Source organism: Enhydra lutris, unplaced genomic scaffold (genome assembly GCF_002288905.1).
Source record: "Enhydra lutris kenyoni isolate GAN:26980312 unplaced genomic scaffold, ASM228890v2 scaffoldscaffold13, whole genome shotgun sequence".
NCBI lineage: Eukaryota > Metazoa > Chordata > Mammalia > Carnivora > Mustelidae > Enhydra > Enhydra lutris.
In genome coordinates, this window is record NW_019154097.1 from 47,077,002 (window position 1) to 47,093,776 (window position 16,775).

Sequence of the window (16,775 nt, forward strand, 5' to 3'; positions counted from 1 at the left end):
ATCTGGCCCTGGGCTTTTGTTTGTTGGGAAATTTTTTTTAAAAGATTTTATCTATTTATTTGACAGACAGAGATCACAAGTAGGCAGAGAGGCAGGCAGAGAGAGAGGAGGAAGCAGGTTCCCCGCTGAGCAGAGAGCCTGATGTGGAACTCAATCCCAGGATTCTAGGATCATGACCTAAGCCAAAGGCAGAGGCTTAACCACTGAGCCACCCAGGTGCCCCATTGGGAGATTTTTGATCACTGCTTCAATCTCCTTACTGGTTATGTGTCTGTTCAGGTTTTATATTTCTTCCTGGTTCAGTTTTGGTAGTTTATACATCTCTAGGAATGCATCCATTTCTTCCAGATTGTCAAATTTGCTGATGTATAGTGGCTCATAATGTGTTCTTATAATTGTATTTCTTTGGTGTTGGTAGTGATCTCTCCTCTTTCATTCATGATTTTATTAATTTGAGTTCTTTCTTTTTTCTTTTTTTTTTTAAAGATTATTTATTTATTTATTTCACAGAGAGAGATCACAAGTAGGCAGAGAGGCAGGCAGAGAGAGAGATAGAGGAGGAAGCAGGTTCTCCGCTGAGCAGAGAGCCCAATGCGGGACTCGATCCCAGGACCCTAAGATCATGACCTGAGCCGAAGGCAGAGGCTTAACCCACTGAGCCACCCAGGTGCCCTCTTTTTTCTTTTTGATAAGTCTGGCCAGGGGTTTATCAATCTTATTAGTGCTTTCAAAGAAAGAGTTCCCAGTTTCATTGATTTGTTCTACTGTCCTTTTTGTTTCAATTTCATTGATTTCTGCTCTGATTTTTATTATTTCTCTTCTCCTGCTGGGTTTAGGCTTTCTTTGCTGTTCTTTCTCCAGCTCCTTTAGGTGTAGGGTTAGGTCGTGTACTTGAGACCTTTCTTGTTTCTTGAGAAAGGCTTGTATCGCTATATACTTTCCTCTCAGGACTGCCTTTGCTGTGTCCCACAGATTTTGAACAGATTTTCATTTTCATTTGTTTCCATGGATTTTTTCAATTCTTCTTTAATTTCCTGGTTGACCCATTCATTCTTTAGTAGGATGCTCTTTAGCCTCCATGTATTTGAGTTCTTTCCAATTTTCCTCTTGTGATTGAGTTCTAGCTTCAGAGCATTGTGGTCTGAAAATATGCAGGGAATGATCCCAATCTTTTGGTACCAGATGAGACCTGATTTGTGACCCAGGATGTGATCTATTCTGGAGAATGTTCCATGTGCACTAGAGAAGAATGTGTATTCTGTTGCTTTGGGATGAAATGTTCTGAATATATCTGTGATGTCCATCTGATCCAGTGTGTCATTTAAGGCCATTATTTCCTTGTTGATCTTTTGCTTGGATGATCCATCCATTTCAGTGAGGTGGGTGTTAATGTCCCCTACTATTATTGTATTATTGTAATGTGTTTCTTTGTTTTCTTTATTAATTGGTTTATATAGTTGGCTGCTCCCATGTTAGGGGCATAGATATTTAAAATTGTTAGATCTTCCTGTTGGACAGACCCTTTGAGTATATAGTGTGTCTTTCCTCATCTCTCATTATAGTCTTGGCCTAAAATCTAATTTATCTGATATAAGGATTGCCACCCCAGCTTTCTTTTGGTGTCCATTAGCATGGTAATTGTTTTCCACCCCTCACTTTAAATCTGGAGGTGTCTTTGGGTCTAAAATTAGTTTCTCGTAGATAGAATATTGATGGGTTTTGGTTTTTTATCCACTGTGTCTTTTGATTGGGGCATTTAGCCCATTTACATTCAGGTTAACTATTGAAAGATATGAATTTAGTGCCATTGTATTGCCTGTAAGGTGACTGTTACTGTATATTGTCTCTGTTCCTTTCTGGCCTACTACTTTTAGGCTCTCTCTTTCCTTAGAGGACCCCTTTCAATATTTCCTTTAATGCTGGTTTGGTGTTTGCAAATTCTTTTAGTTTTTGTGTGTCCTGGAAGCTTTTTATCTCTCCTATTTTCAATGACAGCCTAGCTGGATATAGTATTCTTGGCTGCATATTTTTCTTATTTAGTGCTCTGAATATATCTTGCCAGTCCTTTCTGGCCTGCCGGCTCTCTGGATAAGTCTGTTGCCAATCTAATATTTCTACATTTGTATGTTACAGAATTCTTGTCCTAAGGATTTTCTCTTTGTCACTAAGACTTGTAAGTTTTACTCTTAGATGAGGGGGTGTGGACCTATTTTAATTGATTTTGAGGGGGATTCTCTGTGCCTCCTGAATATGATGCTTGTTCCCTTTGCCATATTAGGAAAATTCTCTACTATAATTCACTCTAATTTAACTTCTGCCCCTCTTTCTCTTTCTTCTTCTTCTTCTGGAATCCCAATTATTCTAATATTGTTTCATCTTATGGTATCACTTATCTATCAAATTCTCCCCTCGTGGGCCAGTAGTTGTTTGTCTCTCTTTTTCTCACCTTCTTTACTCTCCATCATTTGGTCTTCTATATCACTAATTCTCTCTTCTGCCTCATTTATCCTAGCAGTAAGAGCCTCCATTTCTTATTGCACCTTATTAATAGCTTTTATTATTTCAACCTGGTTAGATTTTAGTTATTTTATTTCTCCAGAAAGGATTTCATTTCTCCAGAAAGGATTTCTCTAATATCTCCCATGCCTTTTTTGAGGTCAGCTAGCACCTTGAGAATTGTCTTTCTGAACTCTAGTTCTGACATATTATCAATGTCCATATTGATTAGGTCCACTAGCCATCGGTACTGACTTTTGTTCTTATTTTTGTGGTGAGTTTTTCCACCTTGTCATTTTATCCAGATAAGAATATATGAATGAGAGAATAAAATACTAAAATGGTGGCAAAGACCCCAGAAAAATGTACACTAACCAAATCAGAAGAGACTGAAAACTGGGGGGAGAAGAAAGGGGGAAATAGTCTAATATATATTAGACTGGTGACAAGAACAGAGCCACCCTCTTGATTTTGGGTGTATTTTGGTCTCTTAGAAGAAACTACCTCCCAAGATTTTAAAGAAAGAAAAACATATATATATACCTGTGTGTGTGTGTGTCTGTGTGTGTGTAAAAAAATAAGGGTAAACATGATGAGGGGATGGAATATGACTGTAAAGAGGAAAATTTTAAAGATGAAAAATTTTTTTAAATATAAAAAATGAATTGATAAGGTAAGTTGGTTGAGAAAAAAAAAAAAAAAAGAAGAAGAGGAGAAGGGCACCTGGGTCGCTCAGTGGGTTAAGCCTCTGCCTTTGGCTCAGGTCATGATCTCAGGGTCCTGGTATCGAGTCCTGCATCGGGCTCCCTGCTCAGTAGGGAGCTTGCTTCTCTCTCTCTCTCTCTCTCTGCCTGCCTCTCTGCCTACTTGTGATCTCTCTCTGTGTCAAATAAATAAATAAAATCTTTAAAAACAAAAAAGAAGAAAAGGAGAGAATGTGCTCAGAATGGAGACTAGAACAAAGCCATGTGCTAGATTTAGGGTATATATTTTTTTAAAGATTTTATTTATTTATTTGACAGACAGAGATCGCAAGTAGGCAGAGAGGCAGGCAGAGAGAGAGGGGCGGGGGGAAGCAGGCTCCCTGCTGAGCGGGACCCTGGGATCAATACCTGAGCTGAAGGCAGAGGCTTTAACCCACTGAATCACCCAGTCACCCCGATTTAGGATATATTTTGATCTATTAGAAGAAATTGAATCCCAAAATTTTTTAGAAAAAAAATAACCCTATATGCATTAAAAAAATAAGGTTAAATACATGAAGGGATAAAATATGCCTATAACAATGAAGGCTTAAAAAGTTTTTTTTTTAAGAAAGGTATTGTTAAAATGAACTAGTTAAAAACGGTTAAAAGAGGGAAGAGGCAAGATTAAAAAAATAGAATAAGAAAAAAAATTAAAAATTTTATGTATTATTTATTTATTTATTTGCAAGAATCATGGGGGGGAACCATGAATTCTATGTGTTGCTTTCCCCTCCTCTGGACTTCCGCAGTTCTCCTTGATCAGTGAGCTTGGTCTTGGCTGGATGTTCTTGCTGATCTTTTGGTGAGGGGCCTGTTGCCTTGATTCTCAAACGTCTTTGCGGGAGGCGGAATTGCACCACCGGTGCCAGGGCCCGGGCTAAGTCATCTGCGCGGGTTCGCGCTCGGAGCTTTTGTTCCCTGAGCGCTTTCCGTAGAGCTCCGGAGGCCGGGAATGAAGATGGCGGCCTCCTAGTCCCCGGCCTGGAGGAGCAGAAAGCTGGGGGCCCACTCTCCAGTGCGCCCCCGGGAGAAAAGCTGTCAGTCCCTCCAGTGTCCCTGGTCTCCAGCCACGCTCCGAGCTCATCCGGCCTGTGACCGAGCATCTCCATCTCTGGCGCGGCCCCGTCTGGAGTCCGCAAACCCGCAGCTTCCCACCGCACTCCCGCAGGCTCCTCCCAGAGAAGGACGGTGAGTGTCCCGGATCTGCCGCGTGTGGGGTCCCTGTGCAGAGAGCCGTGGCCCGACTGTGCCTTGGGTCACGGGTTAAGGTGACCCCGAGCTGAGAGCCCCTTCTCAGCCCTGTCTCTGCCGCCGACGTCCCCACTCCGATACCCGCAAGCTCTGCAGCCCTCCGACACCCCCCCCCCCCCCGTCCTTCTGTGACCCCGCGTGACCTGAGACCGTGCTGTCCCCGTGAGGGCCCTGCCCCCGCTCCGCCTCTGCAGCGACGTCTCTCCTTGGAGTGACTCCTACAGGGTCGGATTCTGTGCTCTGGCTCCAGCGCTGGCCGGGAGCCGCCCCTCCCCCGTGGTCTGTCCTGCCGCCGCTTCCGGTTCACTTCTCCGTGCCACCCGCCTTCCACAACGTGGTCGCTTTTCTGTTCCTAGAATTGCTGCTCTTCTTCTCTTCCATCTCCTGTTGGGTTTGTCGGTGTTCGGGATGGTTTGATAACTGTCTAGCCGAACTCCTGCTACCTGATGTCATCTCAGTCTGCTACTCCTCCACCGTCTTGCCTCTTAATATCGTGTTTTTCATTTATTCTTACATTTATATTTCTCTGCACACATTTTTTTTGTGGAGATTTAATTCACCTACCATAAAATCCACCATTATTAAGTGTACAGATTCTGTAGATTTTAGTATATTCAAAAAGTTGTGCACTCTCCAAAAAGGGCCAGGGGTGCCTGGGTGGCTCAGTCAGTAAAGTGTCCGACTCTTGATTTCAGATCAGGTCATGATCTCAGGGCTGTGAGATTGCGCTGGGCACGGAGCCTGCTTAAGATTCTCTCTCTCCCTCTCCCTCTTTCCCTCCTGCCATGTGCCTGCACGCACATGTGTTCTCTCCCTCTCAAAAAAATAAAAGCTAGGCAGGGGCGCCTAGGGTGGCTCAGTGGGTTAAGCCTCTGCCTTCGGCTCAGGTCATGATCTCAGGGTCCTGGGATTGAGCCCCACATCGGGATCTCTGCTCAGAAGGGAGCCTGCTTCCCCCTCTTCTCTACCTGCCTCTCTATCTACTTGTGATCTCTCTATATATATCAAATAAATAAAATCTTAAAAAAAAAAAAAGCTAGGCAACCATCACCATTAATCCTAGGACATTTTTATCACTCCCCAAAAAGACACCATACCCATTAGTGCTCACGCCCCGTTTCCCTTACCCCCCCACCACCACACTGTGGCGACCACTAGTGTGTTTTCTGTCCCTGTGGATTTGCCTACGCTGGACATTTCCTAATCTGTGCTCCTTTCAGACTTGTTTCCTCCACTTAACATTTTCAAGATTCATCTGTGTTTCAGCATCAGTCTTTCATTCCTTTTTATGGCCAAATACGTCTCTGTATGTATATATCACGTGTTATCTGGCCACGCATCCATTGATGGACGGTCGGGCTGTTTCTACTGGGAGGCTGATTGTGATTCATGCTGATGTGCACATTGCTGTGTATACTTTTGTTTGAACACCTGCATTCAGTTCCCTTGGGTATGTGTGTGGGATTCAAAATTGTGGAGCCCTTTGGTAATTCTGTTTAGAAAAACTTCCACTGTGTTACAGTAATCGCACCATTTTGCTTCCTTCCTCTCTCTCTCTCTCTCTCTCTCTCTCTTTCCTTCTTTCTTTCAGTACAGAAATCCTACTGAGTCTGAAGAGGTCTCTCAATTCGGTTGTGATTTGCGTTTCCCAAGGGATGAATGAGGTCGAGCGTGTATTTATTGGTGTTTGTCTCCTCTGGAGAAATGTTCATTCACATCCCTTGCCCGAGTTTTTAACTGGGTTGCCTTTTTTATGGTTGAGTTATGAGAGTTCTTTACATGGTCTGGATACCAGACCCTTATCAAATATGTGATTTAGGGGCGCTTGGGTGACTCAGTGGGTTAAGCCTCTGCCTTCAGCTCAGGTCATGATCTCAGGGTCCTGGGATCGAGCCCCGCATTGGGCTCTCTGCTCTGCGGGGAGCCTGCTTCCTCCCCTCTCTCTCTCTCTACCTGCCTCTCTGCCTACCTGTGATCTCTGTCAAATAAATAAATAAGATCTTTAAAAAAAAAAAAACTAAGAAACTGGTATCTCATCAAAGGTCCCAAAGATTTACACCTATATTTTCATCACAGAGTTTTCTCTCATTCTGTGGGTTGTCTTTTCATTCTCTTAATCGTATCCTTCGATGCAGGCAACGTTTTTAATTTTGACGAAGTTCGAGGTATCTCTTTTTTCCCTTATTGCCTGCTCCCTTGGTGTCCTATCCAAGAAATCACTGCCAAATTGAATGTCATAAAGATCCCCCCCACCCCGTTTTTTTCTTCTAGGAGTTTTAGAGTTTAAAGGTTTTGATCTATTTTGAATTAAATTTTGTTTCTGTTCTTTTTGTACAAGATAAGGATCTGAATTCACTCTTTTGCATGTGGATATCCAGCTTTCCCAACACCATCTGTTGAAAAGACTCTCCTCCCGCCATGGAAAGGCACCCATGGGTCTTGTTGAATATTAGTTGGCCATGTATGTGAGGGTTTATTTCTGGGCTGTCTGTTCTATCCCATTGGTCCATATGCCTGTCCTGAGGCCAGTACCACACCATTTTGATTCTACAACTTTGTGTAGACTCATTCTCCATCCATCCTGTTCCCCCGCCCCCAATGCCTTCCCTGCCCTTTTGAGCTCTCCCAATCCTTCCTCTCCTTCCAAATGATTTCTACACTCCCCTAAAGTTGTTCTCCCCTTCCTTGTTCCCAGTTCTGTAAGGGGCACCTTGAAGGAGTCCCCTCTTGATTTCTCTCTTTTTCTTACCCTGCATACCCACTCCATCAGCCATCTCATAGGCTCTCCATCTCTGATTTATTTTTATTTTATTTTATTTTTACTTTTCTCTAATTTTTAAAAAAGGTTTTATTTAGTTGAGAGAGAGAGAGAGAGAGAGCTCAATCAGGGGGAGCAGCAGAGGGAGATGGACGGGACCCTGGGATCATGACCTGAGCCGAAGGCAGACGCTTAACCAACTGAGCCACCCAGGCATCCCCTCCATCTCCGCAGCGATGATGTGTATCCGGCCATCATCATCTCTATCTGGGACCCTGTACTATGTACTGATGGGGCCACCTCTTTTTACTCGTGCCCCTTCCACACAGCAGCCAGAGTTATCTCTTTTCCTCTTTTTGGCCAACAAGTTCTTGAGAAAGTGCTCAGCCATCATGGAAAGACCAATTAAAACCGAAAAGAACACACATCTGTATTAACAAAGACAGGAAGCAACTGAAATTTTATTTACTGTTGGTAGGAGTATAAAATAGCGAACCACTTTGGAAAACCGGGGACTTCCAGTAAAATTAAATTTGTGCTTTCCCAGAAGCACACCCTGAGATGGAGGTTAGAATTTATTGCGGGAACACTCTCGGGGTCAGCACCTAGGGAAGGGAAGGACGTCGACTGTGGAGGGAAACCGGGGTATAATGCAATCCCACTGGGGGTCCACACTGACCCTGGGGAATGTGAAACTGAATGGTCATTTAACATAAAAAAAAAGAATGTTTATCTCTCCCACATCTTTATATTTATGGTAGTGCACTATATCCACTGTTATTAACCTTGCTTTTCCCATTCAGCGAAATCTTTTAGATATCATTCCGTATCGAGATACAGCTTCCTCTTTATTGTTTTTTGTCTGATTTTGTCGGTTTGTTATGACTGGGTTTTCCTTTGAAGGGACAGACTATACTAATCATTCCTGCAATGACAGACATCGGGCTGTCGTTTTATTATTGCAATCAACACCACAATGACCGGCTGTTTGTATAAGACATTTCCAAATAGGCAAATACATCTGTAGCTTAAAATCCTAGAGACGGAGTTGCTGGCTCAGAGCTACATGACATGTTAGTCATTTTGAAAGACATTGCAAAACTTCCTTCCACAGAAGTTGTACCAATTTTCAATCCTCTCAGCAATGTTGACGGTGCTCATTTCCCCATACTTTCTAAAACATGAATGGGTCATGACTCCCCCAGCTTAACCCCTCACACTTCCAGCTGTGCCTAGAGCAGTCAGCCCACAACATGGCCCAGGAGGGCTTCTACTCTCTGGCTCCCGCCTACCTCACTTTCCATGACGCATCGAAGCCAAGTGCGGGGGGAGATCCTGAGGATCCCTATGGAAGCCGGGCTGCCATCAGAAGGGGTGGGGGGCTGTGAGTTTAGGCTTACTGCTGGATGTCCCCATTCTGGGAGTGTGGAACAGAACTGGAGAGAGATGGTGTGGTAAATGAATGCTGTGGGAAGCTGCAGTTATCTTGCCGTGGGGTGTCGCCATCCAGGATTTGGGACCTAAGGGAGCTACTCAGCAGTCGCCCCCCATCCCCAGACCCCCAAAATTAAACTATCCGTCTGGATGTGAGCCGCTTCCAGAGAGGGCCAGCAGAGGGCAGTATTCTGCCCTGGGACGGGGCCTTTCCCCCGCCCTGCACCGAACTGTCCAACAGGGGGCAGTAAGGACGTGGCTTGGAGGCTCCGGGACGGCTGAATGAAGCTGGAAAGGTGGATCAGGCAGTCCTTGTCGTTCTGCTCCGCTGCCATCCTCCCACAGCTGAGGGGTCAAGAAGCCCAGCGCTGGCTGACAAGGAGCTGCGCTGCTCCGTGCGCTGGAGCTGAGAGGCTGGGACCCCTTGGGGACAACCCCCCCCCCCCCGCCCCAGACCTAATGTCCCACACCCCTGGCGCAGTCCCCCACCCCATCCCTGGGCCCTGGGGGGCGTTGAAGTCATTCTGTGCCTTCTGCAGACAGGCCCTGGGATCCGGGTGGGGGCGCAAATCCAGGAGCACCCCAGCCTACCAAGATGGGTGGTTAGCACTGGTCACAGAGCTGTCTTAGCTGTGCCAAGCGAGGCATCTGGGGTGCTCGTTTCCAGCTCCTCAAACAACCTTCTCTTCCCCGTGCAAAGACATCAGTTGCGTAGAGGAGGGACCACCAAGTATTTCTGAGCACCTGGGCACCACCGCAGCTCAGACTGCGTCCTGGGCTCCAGAACAGGTGTCTGCCCTCGCAGACTTCACAGTCTCCTAAGGGCGAATGTACTTACACTTAAGCGTGAATGAACTGTACACTTAAAAATGATTAAGAGGGTAAATGTGTGTATTTTTGCCATGATTTTAAAATTGGAAGGAAACCCCACAAATTGATAACCTTAATACTTCTGGGGTTCAAAGTTCAAACTGGATTTTATGGGACTAAAATCAGGGTGTTGGCAGAGCTGCGTTCTTCCTGGAGACTCCGGGGGGTGGGGGGAGAATCCGTTTCCTTGCGTTCTCCAGCTTCTAGAGATTGCTTCATTCCTTGGCTGGCAGCCCCTGCCTTAGTCTTCAAAGCACAAATCTCCGACTCTGTTTCTGTCCTCATACTGCCTTCTTCCCTCTGTCCCTCCTGCCTCCTTAAAAGGACCCTCATGATTCCATCGGCTCAGGATAATCTCAAGATTCCTAATTTAATCACATTGGCAAAGTCCCTTTTGCTACAGAGGGTAACATATACATGGGATTTGGGGATTAGGACATGGACACCTGTGGGGGGCCATTATTCTGTCTCCCCCAGGGAAAATAAGCTGGTAAAAGAGAGACTGAGGAAGATTTTCAGGGAACAGGACACATGAGATGCACCTAGGCTCTTCTGAGTTGTTTTTTTCTCTTTAAGATTTTTTTTATTTATTTGAGGGGGGGGGGCACACAAAGAAGGAAAAGGAGAAGCAGACTCCCCCACTGAGCAGGGAGCCCAATGCGAGGCTCGATTGCAGGATCCTAGGATCGTGACCTGAGCCGAAGGCAGATGCTTAACCAACTGAGCCACCCAAGTGTCCCATGATTTACTTTTTTATTTTTTTATTATTATTATTATTATTTTAAGTAGACTCTCTGCTGAGCAGGGAGCCCCACGCAGGGCTCGATCCCAGGACCTGGGGATTGTGACCTGAGCTGAAGGTAGCTGCTTAACCAACTGAGCCATGCAGGTGCCCCGATTTACTTTTTTTTTTTTTTAAGATTTTTATTTATTTATTTATTTATTTGACAGAGATCACAAGTAGACAGAGAGGCAGGCAGAGAGAGAGAGGGAAGCAGGCTCCCTGCTGAGCAGAGAGCCCGATGTGGGACTTGATCTCAGGACCCTGAGATCACGACCTGAGCCGAAGGCAGCGGCTCAACCCACTGAGCCACCCAGGCGCCCCTGATTTACTTTTTAAAAAACCATCCCCAGGGTCGCCTGGATGGCTCAGCCAGTTAAGCATCTGACTCTTTGTTTTGGCTCATGTAGAGATCTAACAGGTCATAAGATCCAGCCCCATGTCAGGTTCCAAGCTCTCCAGGGAGTCTGCTTGAAGATTCTCTCCCTCGGCTCCTTACCCCCTTCTCCCCAACCCTGCCCCCTGCAGTCGCTCTTGCTCTCTCTCTACAATAAATAAATAAATAAATCTTAAAAAAGGAACAAACAAAAAACCAACCAAAAAACCTCAAAACACCCATGAGGCCAGATAGGGAGTGAGAGGCAGAGCCAACAGCATTTGCTCGTGGATTTGATCTGAAAACATCCACACTTACGTGTGTGTTTTCTGTCCCAAAGCCTGAAAGTCTGGCACCTGAAGAGCCACACACTCTCCAGGAGGGCAGAGGATACTTAGTGGAACCAGAGGCAGAGGTGTCCCTGGGTAGCATATTGGAGGCCTAGAAGTCTCTTAGCAGACCAAGGGCAAAATGGATAGAACAAAAACGATTCACAGTCCCTCGGTGCCCCATCCTCGAGCCTGCCTGCTAATGAAGGCTCTGCTTTGCTCATTCTGGTTTTCTATCCCCTGAGCTTAAGAGGTCTTGGGGTTTTCTGGAGAGATAATTGGAAGGAAAACGAGAAGGAGGCAGAGTCAGAGAGATAGACTGTTGGAGGCTCCCTTGACTGTAGGATATGTGAAATCCCTATAATTCTCATTCTGTCAGGAGACCAAATGCAATTATCCTGGACCCCCGATAAGTGGCAAATGTATCAACCCTCCATATGTGTTTGTGTTTGTTTATGCAGACTTAGAACTGGAGTATCCAAAGGGATTTTAAAAGCCATTTACTTCCACCTCCAACCTGATGATTGAAAATCTTCAATATTCTCACCAAGTCATCACATGGCCTCTGCTTGCACACTACTAGTGACGGGGAGCTCACTACTGAGCAAGGCCGCTTATTCCATAGACAGACAACCCAAACTGTCATGAAGTTCTTCCTTATGTCACATGGTCTCTTGTCTTTTCCACCTTTCTGTCTCAGTGCTCCCCTCTGGAGTGACACAGAATAAATCTACTCCCTCACCTTAGGGACAACTCTTGACATAGTTCCCAGGCCCCGTTCAGGACCCCTGAAGCTTCTCCAGAGACGTCTCTCTGGTTCCTTTAATTAATTGTTACTTATCAGATATGATTTGAAGTCCTCCCTCCCCCTTCCTTCCCAAACTGGGCTCCTTTTGTTAAAGAAACTCTAATTTTCTTTCTTTCTTTCTTTCTTTCTTTCTTTCTTTCTTTCTTTCTTTCTTCTTCTTGTTTAAGATTGTATTTATTTATTTGTCAGAGGGAGAGAGAATACAAGCAGGGGGAGTCACAGGCAGAGGGAGAAGCAAGCTCCCTGCTGAACCAGGAGCCAGAGGCAGGAGTCGATCTGGGGACGCTCGGATCACGACTTGAGCAGAAGGCAGATGCTTAACCCACTGAGTCACCCAGGCACCCTAACTCTAATTTTCTACATCCTTTTCCAGAGTGTGTGTCTAGAAGTAGTCTCAGAACTCCTGGAGCTGCGGGACTGGCGCCGAGGAGCCGGGACCACCAACCCCTTCCTCTTTCCAGGGCCTGGACCTGGTTCCAGCAACCCAAGTTCCCATTTGCAGATTTTAGCAGCTCGCCACACCCCTGATTCATATTTTTGCTTCCTGTTCAGTAAACCTCAATTAATTTTTATGCCCACTGCTGCACCATGAGCAGCACGAGTTTAGAAACACCCAGTGTTCATTTAAACATGTCCCGTTACTTTATATTAACATCTGAAAAATCATAGAGTTATATTTTAGCACTGCACATAGAGGATGGAAAGACTCTCAGGTTCCCCTCCATTACGTTCTAGCGCTTCGCCCTCATCTGCCGGCTCCTCTCCAATCCAGCCACTGAAGCCTGCCTCCACTGTACTCCCGGCCAATTCCAAGCCCTAGCAGGGGCAGGATCTGAGTTCGAAATCTGCCTTTGCCCTTCAACTGAATTACCCAGGGCCCTCCCCAGACCTCAGCTTCCTCATCGGTGGAATGGGCATAAGCACAGATAAGGCAGGTGCGTGCGCGTGCGCGTGCGCGTGCGCGTGGAAGAGTTCTGTAAACCGCAACACAGTAATCATTCGGCGTCTGGAGCGGAGCCCACGAGATCCAAACCCGCGCCCCGCAAGCGGACGCAGCCCCGGCACCTGCGCGAGGTCCCAGCCCCTTGCACGCCAGAGGGCGCTGTTCCGACACCCCTGGCCTGCGCGACTGGATTGGGCGGCTCGGCGCGGGGCGGGGCTTCGGGGAGGCGGGGCTTCCGGCCGCCTCTGCCGCTGTTGCCAGGGGTGACAGCCGCAGGGAGGCGGAAGGAGCCGAGGAGCCGCGGGCGCCAAGAAGGGGCGCGGGAGCGACGGCGGCCATGGCGGCCTCGGAGCCCGGGTACCGGAGCTGGTCCTTGTGTCCCGAGGTGCCATCCGCCACCTTCTTCACCGCTTTGCTCTCGCTGCTGGTGTCCGGGCCCCGCCTGTTCCTGCTGCAGCCTCCCCTGGCGCCGTCGGGGCTCTCGCTGCGCTCCGAGGCCCTGCGCAACTGGCAAGGTGAGCAGGGGCGGGGCCGGGCCGCGGGGGCCAGCCGGCTTCCCCGCACCTCGCCAGGCCCCGGGCTCCGGGCTCCGGCCTCCCCGCGCCGTCGGGCCTCACCTCCAGCCACTCCGCCCGCGCCATCGTTCTCCCCGCCCGGAGGACCGGCCTCGCATCCCGCGTCTTTAGTCCCTCCAGAGTCGCATCCCCGTCATCGCTGTGATCCTCCCCTGCCCGAAATCGCCCCCCTTTCCCGCGCCACAGTCCTGGTTGAGGCCCCGCGTCCATTCGCTTCGTTCGCCCATGCTCGCTCCCCGAGAAGGATTTGTCTTCTCCCGCTCACATACACACCGACGTCTGCTGGGGGCCTCACCCCCACCCCCATCCCTGCCCCGCACCCCGGGAACAGTGTTTCTTTCCTTCGTCAACACCTTGAGCATCGTCTGTGGCTACCCCTGGAAGCGTCCTGGCCTCTTTGGGGTTTAGAACGTCTTCTGCTTCCTCTTAAGTGTGCATCTTAACCCTGACTCCGATTCCCAACTCCCCAACAAGGAGACGTCTTGTGCCTTGGGAAACAGGTGTTTGTGTAATCTACAGCTAAGAAATTTTGCAGATCGATTCAGGATAAACACCCACCCGCAAGAGACATCCCCATTCTCTGTCTCTTCCCCCTTCTTTTCTGGGGAGGAAAATGAGAAAGCTCTATCCCTTTTGTTATTTCGCAAAGCACACTCAGGAGCATTAATCTCCATCCCAGTGACGTAGGCTTTATTATTCGCCATCATTTGGGTGAAACAGGCCTTAATGCGGGGGTGTCGCAGAGCTATCAAGTCATGCAATTGAGACAGCAACAGGTTTTGTTTTTGTTTTTTTCTTACTGTGTGATGTTTTGGAACTGGAGCCTTAGGGGTGTCTAATACCCAAACCCTATAAAGTTGCTTCTAGAATCTTCACATTTATACTGGGGATTTCACTTTGTACTTGGAATGATTTCAGCAAATCGTGAAGTTCTCTTGAGATGGTGCAACCTTACAGAGACGGCCGAGGTATACGGTTCATAGCCTGCCTCCCTGCTCAGACCATTCTCCCCAATGTAGATACACAGAGCATACCCCCCTAGACAAATGCAAAATGTGTCAACTGAGCTCCCCTCTCCCCACTTGAGTTCACAGCTTCTCTGAGTGTGGGGTTCATGGGCGTGGGAGTATTTGACACGTAAGAGACCTTCCAAGGCCTCAGTTGTGATCCTATTACTTTACAATGAAGACACTAAAGCTGGCAGGCCTGTGACTGGACTGAACCCTCCGCCAGCCTGGACGTGACCGAGCCAAGATTCCACGGCTTAGCCTTTCCACCCCCAAGGTTCAGTATTACTGCAACTTCACCAGTCCCCTCCTCCATTTTACCGTTTTGGCCTGCGGGGACATAAGAGTTTGGAAGCGATGACTGCTTTTAGAAAGACACGAGTGAGTTTCTTTGCAGTCATATTGCATATCAGGCACTGCTCTACCTGTAAGATCGGATAAGCGCTTTCAAGAAAGACGTCTGCGTGTCTATCTTATTAGTGGTAGTTTTATGATCTTTTTAGGTACAAAATAATTCATGGTCCCTTTTTTCTTCCTCTGAACAGCCACTATGGAAGGAGAGGTCAGGATTACAGCCGAGGAGACTGGCACAAAGAGTGTTAAGTGACACCCACTCAGTCCACCCCTGAAGCTGTTACAATTAATTAATCCTCAAACTGCCCGGTGAGATAGGTCAGTATGCAAATCTTTAAAAAAGAAAAAAAAAAAAAGGGATTCTAAAGCACATTACCAATTCAAAGACCATCCCATGCTAAAAAGGGTTCTATTTTTTTCCCCCACGTGAAAGCCAGTCACGGACTGGCTACAGGTCCGGGAAAGAGCAAGGATTGGATATTGGATGTTCACAGCTCTGCTTTTGAGTCTTGGGTCCTCCACTGTTGCCTTCCCCTGCCTCTTGTGGCTCCTGGCTGATTTTCGGTGGCACCGACAGCCAGCTACGCCCCCTTTCTGAGGTGGGTTGTAACCTGGCTCGCCCTCCTTAGAGCCCCTCTACTGCCAGGCCTCTAACCCTGCTCCCCCTGCAGTTTACAGGCTGGTGACGTACATCTTCGTCTATGAGAACCCGGTCTCCCTGCTCTGCGGTGCTATTATCATCTGGCGCTTTGCTGGCAATTTCGAGAGAACCGTGGGCACCGTCCGCCACTGCTTCTTCACCGTGATCTTCGCCATCTTCTCCGCCATCATCTTCCTGTCGTTTGAAGCTGTGTCGTCGCTGTCGAAGCTGGGGGAGGTGGAAGATGCTAGAGGTTTCACCCCCGTGGCTTTTGCCATGCTGGGAGTCAACTCTGTCCGCTCTCGGATGAGGAGGGCCCTGGTCTTTGGCATGGTTGTGCCCTCGATGCTGGTGCCGTGGCTGCTTCTGTGCGCCTCCTGGCTCATTCCCCAGACCTCATTCCTCAGTAATGTCTGTGGACTTGGAATTGGGCTAACGTGTATCCTTTCCAGAAGGGAACTAGAGGGTGGTGACCTGCCAAAGAGTGAACCAGGGTGGAGGGTCTGGGGGTTCGTAGATAGAACTGTGGGCTCAGATGCAGGTAATCTAGATTCAAGCTTCAGCTTTGAAAACCACGTGGTCTTGGGTGGGTCACTTCCCCTCTAGGCCAGAATTTCCCCATCTGGAAAACCATCAACATAGGTAGCTATCTCCTCACCCCAGCTTAGCACTGCCACTTTGAAATACTCTGATTTGGGGTTTTTTCCCCTCGTAAACTGAACTGTAAACCTACATTTGGCTAATTATGATAAGAAGCTTCATTGAAAGAATCTGAAAGACCCATGAGCTGGAGATATTCCATGAAAGGAAGAGGAAACAGGTTTGTTTGCTTTGGTTCGGTTTGATTTAGTCTGTCAGAAAAGAATTTTTTAGAGATAGGCTTTTATGGGTGATTAGAAACTGAGGATAAACCTTAACATCCCTTGTGTAAGTATTCTGGCAGTGATGGTTGGCGGCGAGTGGGAAGGGAGGTTGGAGGTTGGAGTTCTAAAATTGGTTTGTTACTTTTTTTTTTTTTAAAGATTTTATTTATTTATTTTAGAGAGGGAGAAGGAGGGTGGGGAGAGGAGCAGAGGGAGAGGGAGAAGCAGACTCTGCACTGAGCACTGAGCCCAACGTGGAGCTCAGTCCCACGACCCTGAGATCATGACCTGAGCAGAAATCAAGAGTCGGACACTTAACTGAATGAGCCACCCAGGCACTCCTCTTTTTATGATATTAAAAAAAATTTTTTTAATATTTTATTTATTTATTTGGCAGATAGAGATCACAAGTAGTCAGAGAGGCAGGCAGAGAGAAAGGGGGAAGCAGGCTCCCCGAAGAGCAGAGAGCCCTATGTGGGGCTCGATCCCAGGACCCTGGGATCATGACCCGAGCCGAAGGCAGAGGCTTAACCTACTGAGCCAC

General features: G+C 47.5%; 2 protein-coding genes across 2 annotated transcripts in view; one reads left to right on the forward strand and one right to left on the reverse strand.

Moving 5' to 3' along the window:
* The window catches only part of LOC111145491 (C-C motif chemokine ligand 24), a 54,179-nt gene extending 41,048 nt beyond the window's left edge, over window positions 1-13,131 (reverse strand). Inside the window, exons 1-3 of the mRNA XM_022500385.1 lie at window positions 12,915-13,131; window positions 12,721-12,823; window positions 8,917-9,030 (exon numbers count right to left, since the gene is read on the reverse strand). Of these exons, the coding sequence (XP_022356093.1) occupies window positions 8,917-9,030; window positions 12,721-12,823; window positions 12,915-13,131 (434 nt within the window). The remainder of the gene's footprint in view (window positions 1-8,916; window positions 9,031-12,720; window positions 12,824-12,914) is intronic.
* The window catches only part of LOC111146087 (rhomboid domain-containing protein 2), a 7,742-nt gene continuing 4,071 nt past the window's right edge, over window positions 13,105-16,775 (forward strand). The window contains exons 1-2 of the mRNA XM_022501471.1: window positions 13,105-13,307; window positions 15,400-15,807. Coding sequence (XP_022357179.1) covers window positions 13,130-13,307; window positions 15,400-15,807 — 586 coding nt within the window. The 5' untranslated portion in view covers window positions 13,105-13,129. The remainder of the gene's footprint in view (window positions 13,308-15,399; window positions 15,808-16,775) is intronic.